General features: G+C 33.2%; 1 protein-coding gene across 1 annotated transcript in view; it reads right to left on the reverse strand.

The window, feature by feature from the left end:
* LOC122023524 (SWR1-complex protein 4-like) overlaps window positions 1-14,158 on the reverse strand; it is a 38,571-nt gene continuing 24,413 nt past the window's right edge. Inside the window, exons 7-17 of the mRNA XM_042581655.1 lie at window positions 13,479-13,614; window positions 10,292-10,359; window positions 6,122-6,214; window positions 5,986-6,048; window positions 5,589-5,756; window positions 3,581-3,691; window positions 3,355-3,450; window positions 2,921-2,992; window positions 2,746-2,803; window positions 2,627-2,661; window positions 1-394 (exon numbers count right to left, since the gene is read on the reverse strand). Coding sequence (XP_042437589.1) covers window positions 314-394; window positions 2,627-2,661; window positions 2,746-2,803; window positions 2,921-2,992; window positions 3,355-3,450; window positions 3,581-3,691; window positions 5,589-5,756; window positions 5,986-6,048; window positions 6,122-6,214; window positions 10,292-10,359; window positions 13,479-13,614 — 981 coding nt within the window. The 3' untranslated portion in view covers window positions 1-313. The remainder of the gene's footprint in view (window positions 395-2,626; window positions 2,662-2,745; window positions 2,804-2,920; window positions 2,993-3,354; window positions 3,451-3,580; window positions 3,692-5,588; window positions 5,757-5,985; window positions 6,049-6,121; window positions 6,215-10,291; window positions 10,360-13,478; window positions 13,615-14,158) is intronic.

Here is a 14,158-nt window from a genome sequence, read left to right on the forward strand (position 1 = left end):
TTTATAACAAGACATCTTTTACATAAACCATCCAGTAATTTTTATCACAGTTAATTTGACAAATTATACAGAGTTGAGTTTCAGAATCAATCTTACTACACTTGCAAAGACAAAGGTTCAAAAGTATGGATCCTTCATCCTTGTCTAAGTCACACAGACTACTTAGAGGCACGGTGAAATCAAAAGCCAAGTTCAGAAAATCACAGATCAAGGTAACACAATCAAATGTTTCGTTGGTTTGTTGGATAATCTGCAATCTTCCCAATGACAATGCCTACCCTTTGTTTTCTGGTACATGGTTTTTCCTTGCACATTATCCATCGGAAGACTTCAATTTCCTAGGCCGTTTAGATTGTGGTGGTGATGGTGGCGCATCCATGAATCTTCCAGGAACCTTTAAAGACATCGCAGATAAGTACAGCATTTAGGAGTTGAGATATTCTGTTTATAAAGGGATTAGTATGATCAATAGCTGTAACCTTCTAAAACTAGATGATAGAAAAGGCTAGGAGCACAAGAATTTTTCCAATAAAAGTATATTCTTAGCCAATTCGTTCCACCCAATTATTAATTCGGTAAATGAACCGTGGAGACCATATCAGGCTAGACATGAAACGCATCAAGCCGGTTCACGAGCTTTTTGAACAGGCTCGAAAAATATTTGAACCGTGGACACCATTTCCACCTTTCAATACAAAGGTGAATACCTTATGAGTAATCTGATTGAGATTTTAGATCTTATGTCGACTTAACCTTGATAAAAATGTGATGGTAGGCTATGGTTGAAACCTAACTTAATGAAAACTCCTTTGTAGAACATTTTATTTCCATTGCATGACTTATTTCATCAAAGATCATGGATTTACTTTCAGGCGGAGTCAGCTGACCTTTCGCCAAATAGTAAGAACTTGCCAAGCATTTCCCTCCGTTGTGTTGATGAATGATTATAGATTCTTAGACCTAAGATTTGTTATTTGCATAGATTGGAGAGGTGTACTGCATCAATGGAACCTCATCTTTTGTTTCCATGTCTAAAATTCCTAATCTGGAATGAGAATAGTGATGATATCAGACTTGGCTTTGTTAAATTGAGTGATTTGAGAGTTGGTCATTCATTTAAGAATATTTACTCTTTAAATGCAGGTTATTGGGTATAGGATTCCTAAATGTAGCACCCTTATTATGGATTAGTTATTCTTACATTTGTTTATGTAGAAATTCAGCCAGGAGGAACACATTGACCATGTGAGCATTTGGAATCTTCCTTCGGTAGGTGTTGTGTTGGTGGTGGACTTGTCTTTCAAAGTGTTTCACCTTCCATGTTTAATATTGTTTCTATTCCATTATTAATTGTTGGTTTATTTGTTGTACCTTAAAATTTAAAACTATCTTTTAATACATGATTAAACTTGAACAACATTCATTAAATGGTGGCATAGGTTCCATAAACTAATGAATTCAAGATAGATATAGTTGCTTTAAGACAAATACACAAATGTGTTAATATTAATACAAATCAAAGTGTGTTAACCGATAAGTGATATGCTCAAATAATATATATAAGCCAAATGTAAAATATATAACTTTTGTTAATTCTCACCTGTTAAATAAGATTATATTCATGCACATTATTCCTATTTATCAGTAATTTGCATTTACTTGACATTTTTCTTAGCCTCTAGATTTACATGTGAAGTCTGGTGATAGAATATAAAGTTGCTTAGACACCTTGATGTGCTGGAAACCGACTTTGATTCTACGCATAATGTGCTTATTTTACCATATGTTTAGTGTTATGATATTAGTATACATTGCTCTGCACTTTATTGAAACGTACTGTGTATACCTTTTGTTAATTCTTCACCTCTTAAATAAGATTGCATTCATGCACATTATTCCTATTTATTAGTAATTTTCATTTACTTGACATTTTTCTTAGCCACTGGATTTACATGCGAAGTCTGGTGATAGAATATAAAGTTGCTTGGACACCTTGATGTGCTGGAAACCGACTTTGATTCTACGCATAATGTACTTATTTTACCATGTGTTTAGTGTTTTGATATTGGTATAGACTGCTCTGTGTAGAGAATATTTCTTTAAACGAGATGTTCATGTTTATCATCCTTTGAGAATTAAAGAAAATACAAATAGGTATTTGATTGCTTCGAATTTACATGTTATTTAGGATATGGAAGGCCTTTTATACAAAGTCTTGAGAAAGGATTTTCTCCATTCACTTTATTTTATTTGTCTACAATTTTGTTTGGTATCTTTATCAAGGCTCTCCTATCAATTTTACTAATTTAATCTTGAATAATCTTTAAATCATCTTAAGACGAGTCATTAGACCTTTTACAACAGTTGTTATAAGACATCACGACTAGTGTGAGTTTATGGTGCTTACAATTTTTACTTCGATTTGATTCGATCAAAATTAATAGAAAACAATGGATTTTTGTAGTAAACAAAACTTAATTAGTGTTTCAATTAATCTTCCAATTTTTTTGTTTTATGTATCTGATTGGAGGCAAAAAAATGTGTATTATATCAAATTGAAAGTTTGGAATAGTTTATGCATGAACAATTTAATTAACCCAAAAGTAGCACAAGTGGAATAACTGACCTTCCTTTTGTGGTCACGTTTGCTAACTCTATCACCTGCAAAAACAGGAAGTACATATTTAGAGCACCATATTCTTTTATAATATGAAACCAAACTAACTGTTTCTTCCTTTCACCTACCTCCGAAACCAAGAGAATCAGGGACAATAGTTCGTTCAGCATCCCCACGATAAGCACGCTTTAACATTAACATTTAAAACAGTCAAGATGTAAACACAGACACTAGAGGTAACATCAAGGGAATCAAAAATGTTTTTGTGTGTTCAATATGTGATCATAGAAGACCAACAATTACCTTAGGAGTGCTTGATGCTTCAGCATATGTATTGTCTCGGTTTGCAGTAGCTTCAGCCTCTCTATTTTGCAGCTATTTTATACAACAATAATAATAGTAATAATCAAAAACAAGAAGCTAGTTGTTTGAATGGCAGTCATTAATTACTAAAGATGATATCACTTTATATCATATGAAGATGCAACATCAAGAGTAGTTTAAAGAAGAATGATGAAAAAGGGTTAATTACAACTGTATCATCATATCATCTTTTTTTATATATAATCATATTGAACCTAATTGCTCTTCAATATTAATAATCTTAAATTCCCTCTTGGGAAGAGTTGAGTTGCTCTAGATGTTGCATCAATCATATATCTCCCATAGGAAAACTTCAGCACAGACTGTTATAACAATCTAACTTTGACTGGAATTGGTAAAATAGCATAATGTACCTGTTTTTGTAGATTGAGCAGTGTTAGTATCTCTTTTCTCAATTCAAGGTGTTCTGCACATACTGATTTAGTTGGAACCTTTGGTTTCAGATGAACCTACAAAGGAAGATTAATAAGAATACTAAAGTTTATTTCATGTCTGGTCAGACATAAAAAAGAATACAAAAACAAAAGAAATTTTCAATTATTTGTTATTATTGGGACAGATCGAGGAAAACAAACAAACCCCTAGATCTTGGAGTGTCTGATCAACCCTTTTGATGGTCCTCAAGCCTGCAGTTGAATTTGCAGCTTGCACCATCTGGTCAAGCGCGTGTGTTCTCAAATATACACGAAGCTGAAAAAAAAGAGGGATTAGTTGAGATAACTTCAAAGCAATAGAAAATACTATGAAAGGACGTTGTCCATCAAATAAACTGGGAACAATTTCCAATAAAAAAATTAACAATTTAAATTGGAATATCTAGCAAGAATTTAAAAATTATATTTAATGATATTGGTACTCTGATTTTCTAATCAATCGAAAAAGATAGATAATCTGTTGGTTTTGAACAGTTTAAGTAACTACATCAAATGCACTATACGGTTACGAGTGAACTGAGATCTATGCAAATAACGAAACACAAGACAGAAGACTGCAGTGTGTGCAATAGCTCCATGTGCTAATAAAGATAACAACAACAACCAAGTTTTTATCATACTAAGTGAAGTCGGCTACATGAATCCTCCTCTACCATTGGATTTGATCCCCTACTGTATCCTCATCTATATTTAAATGAATCTTTATTTTTTGCTAATAAATTCTTCCTCTGATCTTATCCTTACATTTCGAATGATACACAACCGACAATAAGAAGAGAAAGGGGAAAAAGCCAAGAATGAACTCTGTCATGATTATTGTTGTTTTGTTCTTTGTTGATATGATGCATATTGAATTGGCATGCATCTGTCAAAGAGCAAATGTAGAAGCAAAAGAATAAAGTCGAGAGAATATAAATGATGAATTAGGACAGACTAAAAGTATGAATTTTACTATTGTTAAGACTTAAGAGAAGAATATACCCTTTCTTAATGGCTCAAGCTTTTAGATCATAGTGCTCGCCCAACCAGACTTAACATGCAGAAAATGTATGTTTGAATCATGCCCATTTAAATAAATATAGAATATAACCTCAATTAAACTAGTCCGAGTGTTGAAGTTCAGTCAGTTTGTTGTAATCCCAACGCCCACAGATAGGAGTGTTAAGAAAATATCGATTGTGCCATTTGCTAAGAATTTTAACCTTATGAAAAAAATGTATGCCTAATCAAATTTAACACATGATACAGATTTGAATTGAACAAGACTATTCGTACCAATTCCAAATCAGATTTATTTAGGTTTATAGAAAGTATAAAAAATTAGCCAACCTCATATCAGGTTAGACGATGAGACAATGATAATCATAGCACGAAAAAGACAAGGATCCATAAGTGAAATTAAGAGTTCAGTTTAAGATTAAAAGTAATGCTACCCCTGTACTACCTGTTATCAGGTAGAGACCAATCACTTTGAAGTATTAATTCACCTTTTCTATGTTATCACATGATTAGCCTTCTATCTACTTCAAGCACGGACTTTATCAGTACACAACAAAAGAAAGAAATACAAACCTTGCTCATAGCTAGCAAGCTTATGTTTAATGACGAGGAGAAAAAAATCTACTAACAATGTACCACATTGGTTGTGCAGCATAAAAATATTTGTGGCAAAGGAGACTTTGTTTCAATAAGGCAATCATGAATCAACTACTTAGCATCACTTACAGGAAATAAAGCAAACTGAAGACTTTTTGTAGTAACAACAAAAAATTGCTGTTTGACAAATCAAGAAGCATGCTTATTTTACAAATATGGTACATAACATGAGAACTGTCAGAGATAATTAGAGAATCTCGCATGTAACTGGATATAACAAGTAACCTTCAAAACAATACCCATCCAAGCCAACCTGGAAAAATACACAAGAATTTATAATTACTGACTAGTTGTGAGAAATCACCAAGATATGACAGTTGTCTTCTTTGACCACATATTTTGTTATCTATAGAATGCATGACTAGAAAAAGCACTAGACAAATTCTTTGTATGAGAATCAAACTTATCTGAGGAATCAGAGTCAACAAACAGAGTGGAAGAAATGCAAAAATTAGTAAATGACCAATTAAAAAAAAACAAAAAAATAGTAAATCTACCATGCGAAGTGAAGCTGGAGTTGAGGTACATTCTACTGTGGCTATTGGTGGTGTAGCAGCTGAAGATGACAGATGAATGTTAGGCGATGGCAATGCGGATTCATCATGAGCAGCAGCCTCTGCACCTTCATTACCTATTTGGTTATCCGGCAATTCAACTTCTGCACTCTGTATGAAACTCTAATCTAAGTGCATCTATTTTATTTAATATGCAGAAAGAAATGGTAAATCTACAACCAAACTATATATATATGTTCCTTTGAGGCAAAAGTTCTCTTTGTACGACCTTAAAACAGTATTAAGCTTCAGAAATTTGCAGTACTAAAATTATTACATGATAGCTATGCTGCATTTTGACCGAACCCATTAAGAAATGACTGGGTTAATATAAACTCACAAGGGTCATATTCACTTTACTAGCCATGCGTGACTCCATTATTTGTTTAGCTTCAGCGAGGATCTAAAATGGTAAGAAATAAATCAGAATTTGAAACATAGGCTCATAAATGAGCAACGTGATGCAACAATAATACCTCTGCCTCTTTCTGCTCTTGCTGTCTTGTTTGAGAAAGCACTGCAGACAGTGCACGTTTCCGCTCAACTTCATGTGTCATATTGTAAGGTTCCTAAATGTGAGCACCAAAGCAGAAACAAATCACAAACCTATTGAAACATATCAGATCCTACTTTTTGGGAATGTCTACCACATGATCAATGCGACATTAAACTTTTATGCCCCATATGTGAGTTTAAATATCCACCTGTTGATACATAAAGTGACTACCTCAAAGAATGTCAATGAAATGGAGAACCATGTTTGCATGCAAGATGATAAGAACAAAAGTCCTACATAATGGAGAACCGGAAAAAAAGAGGAGAAAAGTGATTGATCCCTTCAAGGGCATAGACCTCCATAAATTCATAGGCTATTTTATTCCAAAATTTGTTTATATCTATATATCTACAACAACAACAACAACCAAACATTATCCCACTAGGTGAGATCGGCTCTATGGATCCTTTTACGCCATTGAGCTACATGCCTACATCTCCTACTGTATTATCATCTATACTTAAATAAATTTTATCTTATTTTATTATTACTATCTAAGTCTTTTTTGGTCTTCCTCTTCCTCGTTTGATATGCATGTTTGTCGTAGTTTCACATCGCCTAACTGGAGCATTTATTGGGCAGCTAAGTACATGCTTGTACTATCTAAGTACATGCTCGTACCATCTTAAACGTGTTTGTTTTCTCTTAATAGATGCAATTTTCACTTTAATGCTCTCATTTCTTATTCTGTCCATTCTCGTACGTCCACACATCCACCTTAACATCCTCATCTCTGTAACTCTCATATTATATTCATATGCTTAGTCATAGTGCAACATTCAACTATATATAACATAACAGATCTAACTGCGGTTTTATCGAATTTTCCTTTAAGTTTTATAGGGTACTTTACGGTCACATAAAACAACCGATGCTCTTCTCCATTTCAACCTTTAGTTTATATCTATATATCTACAATAAAATAATTAATTCTAGAAAAAATATAAGGAGTAACTTGATAGGTAACTGGAATTAGTCCCTATAACTTTTTCCAAAAAAAGAGATAATTCTAGTTTAAAGGAATTATTTGAATTAAAACCTTGTCCTCAAGGTTGGACTAGAATAAGTTTCGCAAATCTCTTTTTTCCTTATTTTCTTCATGATAACTTGCGTTATTGCCACTCTAAAATTCTCTTTGATTATTGCAAAAGAGTGGCTTGTCTTGATTCCCCAAGAAAGACAAGCATGCCAAGGCTTTCGTTCCCATGTTATTTTGTACTAAGTATTCACCAAGTCGTCACAGACATGACAAAGTTCCTTTGATATCGTGAGTCAACTCTTCAATGAGAAGAGGCTAGTAGGATTGTAAATGAGTCCAAGTAGGCAAGTTGTGTTATTCAAGCTTTTTTTTGATAAGGTAACTAAATCAAGCCAACTCATGCCAAGCTAAGCATAAAATGAACCAGCCATGTCGAACTAAGCTTAAAATAAACCAAATTGTTGAAACTGTTGTTCATGCTTGACATTTTTTTTTATAAACTTGAGTTTTGCTTGAGCTTGGTTCATTTAGATGTTATTGAACTCTTAATTTGGAGCTTGATTTTATAACTTTTACATTTTTAACCTTCTTTGGTTGATTAGTGAACTTAATATTTCAATTTTTGTTTATTTACAAGTTTGATAAGTGTTTTATTAATGAATATGATTAACGAGATGAACACGAAGCTTGTTCATTAATTACCAATCTTTGACCAAGCTTGTTAACTCTGCTCATGACAAACCTGTCATGGCCGGTCTCAAGCCTGGATAAAAGATGAAGGTTGCGTTAGGTTGTCAGCCAACATTAAACTATGGCAAATGTTCAATGAATACATCCATTAAACTATTGTACTAATGCTAGATTGTTGCACAGAAAAAATGCGCTGCAAAGTCCGACTATAACGTCTTGACAAGGACCGCTACATCTCTAAAACTTGAGTGTAGTATTAAATATGTAAGAGTTCACATTACAGGGACGACTGTAACATAACGACTAGGATTGTCATATCTCTATGAGAACTTAGATGTAGTAGTAAATAGGCAAGAGTTCTCACACCATAGGTTGGAAAACAACAAATATTGTGATCGTAAAGTATCTAAAACTTAAAGAAAAGTTATACAAAACCATAATTAAACCTGTTATGTTATATGGAGCAGAGTGTTGGGCTATGACTCGAGCACATAAGCATAAGATAAGAATTGCTGAGATGAGGATATTAAGGTGGATGTATGAGTATACAAAGATTGACAGAATAAGAAATGAGAACATTAGAAAGAAAGTCGGAGTTGCATCTATTGAAGAAAAACTCCAAGAGACGTTTAAGATGGTATGAGCATGTATTTAGACAACTAATAAACGTTCCAGCTAGGCGATGTGAAACTATGTCAAACACACACATCAAATAAGACCAAAAAAACTTGGTTAGCAATAATAAAATAAGATAAAATTTATTTAAGTATAGATGATGACATAGTGAGAGATAAAGCCCAATGGCATAAAAGGATCCATATAGCCAACCCCACCAAGTGGATAAGGCTGGGTTGTTGTTGTTCCAAAACTTGTTCAAGCTTGTGTATATTAAATGAACATGAACAATCTCTTACCAACCTAAACACCTACCGATAAACGTTTGATTCATTTACAGACCTAGAAGCTAGCATGTTGAATCTTCCTTTGATAACAGAATGCCTTTGGTGAGTAATTATCATGTGAAGGCCTTGAGCCTCTATTAGAATCAAGTGATTTTAATAAAGCATCTTGCGTCAAATCTTAAATAGCAAAGATGAGCACACTAAGACTACTTTTGGATTAAGTGATGATAAGATAGCCCCATAAGTTGTCTTTATCTAGTGGAACCGAATATGGTATAACTTCCTTTAAGATAAATTGCAACAAGTCTCCATTCGACATAGGTAGGCATATTCAAATTTTCCTTGATAGCCTCTGTAATATCTTAATTTACTTAATTATTATTATTATTATATAAAAAAAATTATTTAAGTATGTAATTAATTGTTGATTTTGAGGTTGTATTAAAAATTTTAAGAAAATAGATAGCTCGGTGTACGAAACTACTGCTAGTGTAGGGCCTAAGGGTCGAATCACATTTGGTTTTATTATACGAAGCTTTACTCTACATTGCAAGAAGTTGTATTAAATTGTTAATTAATGAAAACATTTAGTTTTCATTTAACTTAAATTTTGGCTTAATCTGGAGCTCGAGCTCAATTTGATGAGATATATGGTTGAACCAACAAAAGATCTAACCTGACTAGAAACTTAAAATCCTAGCAAAGATCTCATTCTCAACTATATTTCAACTAGAATGCATTCTCATTCCATTAAACATTTTAATGATTGACATCTACTTAGAAAATATTTTTTCATTGTAGGTATAATTTGAGAAAGTTTTCAATTATATAGCATTCTTTTAAAATATATATATATATATATGGAACTGTCATTCTAAATATATATTATTTAAATTAATAATTAATTAAATAAATAAACAGTTAATCTATATAATTATTATATATAAAATAATATTTTTGTATTAATTTATATAATTATGATTATTTAATCTAAGGTTTGGAGAACTATAGAGTTGACCTAAGTAGAATATTACAAAAATCAATATTTTCATTAGATTCACGTCACACCATTTAGTATTATTAAACTTACATATTATGATGTATCAATTTTATGTTAAAAAACTATATTTAATTATTTTTTCTAACAATATTAAGTTATTCAATAATGGAGAACTTAATGTAAAACAAATATATAACTTATTTTTAAATTTTACACAATAAACATATTTATCTAATAATTACTATATATAAATAAAAAAATACCGATACAAAATTATATCGGCACGGCACGATATGATACCGAAACCGTATTGTTTCAATCTAGGACAAAAACCTCGGCACGAGTCAAGATTTTAAACCTTGTTTAGGACGGTAGGATCTCCATCCTAACAAGCTTGGTTCAGTGTTAAATTTGCATAAATGGAATCATTATAACTTCACTGCATGTAAAATGCAAATCTTATGCATGAACACATAGGAAGCATATGTAAAACTAGCAATCAAGAGGTAGTCATTATACCTTAACAATTGGATGTCCAGAAACATCAGTAGAAGAAGGTGCCCTAGCAAGCAACAGTGCTCGAGTCACTGCAATTCACATGTGCTAACAATCAAAATATATACATATGAATATATATGTGTGTAGAAAAAGATATTGCAGCCATCATACTATACAAGCACCTAAACATTCAAAAAAAAACATGGAAGATTAGAAAAATTCTCAGATGGTAAAAGTTTTGGCTACACTAAACAATTTAAAGTATCTCCAAAGTGCATAAGGATTTGATCTCTGTCCATCCTTTCTCAAATGATATTTGAAAGAGACAGCAAAATAAAGAAGAGCCTCTAGAAGGAGATAGCCTCACTAGAAAAGTAAATTATTATCAGCTGATTTACAATCGACTATTTCATATAATTAACCATATGTCCATTTAATGTCCTTCAACATACCTGTTTGTTTTTTTGTTGAGATTTACAAACCTTGTGTGTGTGTGTGTGTACATATATAGAAGAAAAGTACTCATTTCTTTGAATTGCTCTGACACCAACCATATAGTGCCTGCATCAAGTGACAATTGTCTCAGTTTGTATCAGACAAAACTGATCACACATTGGGTGAGAAGGGGGGCTAAAGGCAGAGGCAGTTGGAAAGCTTGAGATGAGGGTTTGTGACAAAGGGACAAAGGAAAAGACATATTAGAGGTTTTGTGTGAGCTTGTTTTCAAGTGACAAAGTTCAATCCAGATATGCAGACTGACAATATAGGCATTTAGCAACCATTCTCATGAACCAATTTTGCATCGGATGACAGGTTGCTCTCCTTCCATTCAAGCGGGGAAGAGTAAGGGTGAGGAGCTTGAGAAATTCAACAAGTATTAATTAGTAGGTATGCTATATATCTTCATATACAATAACTCAATTCAGCTGGCATATACTTATACAATAACCTACTTTAGGTTTAGCTCCTGTTTAATTCAAATTAAATACATACCTACACATCATAAAAATTCCAATTATATTAAATCTCAATCAGACCTAAAACTTGGGTGGCCAGACCCGACCCACACTGTATTGGCATGATAATGCCTAGATAAATTTTAGGCTAAAACTAAAATCAGCAGATATACAGGAATTTCAAAACTTGGCCAACCTCAAATGGATTTCCTCCTTGGTTGAGCTCTATCTCTGTCAAGACCTTTTTATTGGTCTTGTAATCCCATCCCATTGTGATCCTTAGGCATCAATCCAATTATCATAATTAGTGTCGTTGTTTTGACACTAAATTTCGACCTTAGCAAACCAGCAGAATGGTATATGTCACCTATTTTGGCAGTACATATCATGATTTTAATCCCTGTGACAAGCATTAGTATTGGTAACTAGTAATTTTGGACTAAACTCATTTACTCCTAACACTCCCTCGAGTTGGGAGTATACATATCTATTGTCACATGTCACTAGCCATTTAAAGTATAAATCAGTCTCTACTAAGTAAAAAAAGGCAGCCCAATATACGAAGCTCCTGCAAATGCAAAGTCCCAGGAAGAGTCTATTGTAAGCAAGCTTATCCTACTTTACAAGAGGTTGTTTACAAGATGGAAACCCGTGACATCTAGGTCACATAGCAACAACTTTACAGTTGCACCAAGCCTCCCTTCATCAATCTCCACCAAGTGGCTAGGTAAAAAAATATAATTTGTTATTCAAAAGAAATTATGCATGCAATACTGGAACAAGATAACATCTCAACTAAAGTGTGTAGTCAACTTAAATGAGTTCACTAGATTGCTTAAATTGTGTATGAATGTTTGATTGCCATAATTCACATGAATTAACTAGACGAACTACAAAACCTTTGTTTTACCATTTGATCCATTTGAATTGAGTCAGTCAGCAAGGAAAGAATTTACCCAACATCAAAACATTCTTGAGACGATAATCGAGAAATGTTATCACAACGAGCTAACATTATGCATGGGTTCTCAATGTCGGCAAGGTTGTGTGAGCATCTTGCGACGTCAACAAGGATCATCAAGGGTTCCACAGTTTAAAGGCATCAATGAGCTCGCGTGCATGTTTCAACTTCTGTAAAGCTTCTTCACGTTCCAACTTCCACGGTGTATGGAAGATCATGTAAGCAATGGCAAGGTCCCCCGATGTCAAATGAGAGTTCGAAAGCGTGATCTTCTCCTCCTTTACATCCCACGATCTCCTCGTTAATATTCACCTTCTCTTAGCTTAACTGCGGCATCCTAAAATAGAGAAGAAAGTAGTATGCTTCCTTCTCCTTTCCTTGTTCCCTTCTCCTTCTGCCTTCTCTCTTTCTTTTCCTTGATGTCTCCAACCTCAGAGTGCTATAGTACAACACCAAATTATCCAGTTCTAGTTGGGGATCCAAATTCTAACTTGAAACAAGATTTCCAACTATGCTTCCATCAATGTTACTAAGTTGCCTCGACATAAGTACAATATGATCTGAAATTTACTTTTGTCAGTAGCAATATAATGCAAGTTCAGAAATACTGCAAGAAAGCTGAGTTGTAAAATTGGAAATGGACATGGATCTGAAGTAGTAGTTTAAATAATTTATCATACTATTCAATAAGTTGATAAAGATATATTATATATTAGATGAAACTAGAGAGAGGTTCTAGAGTTTGTGATTGTTATGTGTCTTAGTTTAAGAAGAAAAAGTTGTTATACTTGTACAAATAGACAATGGGTTAAGGAATTAGAAGGCTAAGAAAAGATACATAAAAAAGTGTGCAGGATTACTAGGTGAGATGAAAAGGAAATCATATTAGCAAGCCAGCAGGTGTCAACTGATAGACTATGTAGGCATCAGACAACCTGGACTCTACAGTTACAAAACTAAATAGAAGAGCTCTTTTAAAATATTCTATGCTACAGTATGCTAGTATTGTTCTTACACTTACCCCCACTATCTATGTTCTTGGCATCCAACATGATTAACTTGGGAATTAACTTTGTTGTCTAATAAATGACGTCTCATCTTCAAATTCTTTTATAGAATAACAAGAGACAAGACTCTAAAATATGAAAATCATAATTATAATTTTGAGTGAACAATCAAAATAAGCATGATAGTCTTTAAGTCAGTAAGCTGTCATAAGGACTCATCACATAGAAAAGTTGCACAATATCAACATAACTAGTAAAAAGAATTTACTTGTGAAAAGAACTACCAGAATAGTAGCGATTCTTAAGTTCTTCAACACTCCGAGTCTGAGGGAATGAAAACCTATCTGCTATAATGATGAAGCGAAGATCAAACCGTTTGCAAAGATCAAATAGCTGATCTGTTTCTTCCTTGCTCCACATCTAAGTAGAAAGAAAATTAGATACAAGGAATGAAGTGCAATAATCATAACACAATTGAAAGGAAAAAATTAACTTATATCTTCCACTATTAATGCAACAAACAAAGAGCAGAAAATTGTAAGAGAAATCACCCAACAGAAAGATATGTAGACCAATAGATAGTGTACCCTCATGCAATTCCCAGGCAAAGCAAATCTCTAATGTTTAAAGTGAAGTCTATGTAACATACAAGGAGCTTTACCAGTGGAGAATTGGAGTTGGAAGGGAAAAAAAATGAAGAAAAAGAAATAGATAAGGCAACTATATATTTCAGTTCAAATTTTATATTCCATTTGAAATAATTCAGTTTTAACATATCTTGTATGGACACAAAATCATCATCATCTGAATTCATCTTAGCCCGTGTTATCCATGGACGTGCCAAGTGTTGGCATGACACGATACTCATTGACATGATTACCACAATGACACATGAGAATATGAGATATTGTTTGTGTCAAATAGAGACTAGTATTAAAATTCAATAATTTATCGGCACAATATG

Source organism: Zingiber officinale, chromosome 9B (genome assembly GCF_018446385.1).
Source record: "Zingiber officinale cultivar Zhangliang chromosome 9B, Zo_v1.1, whole genome shotgun sequence".
Classification (NCBI taxonomy): domain Eukaryota; kingdom Viridiplantae; phylum Streptophyta; class Magnoliopsida; order Zingiberales; family Zingiberaceae; genus Zingiber; species Zingiber officinale.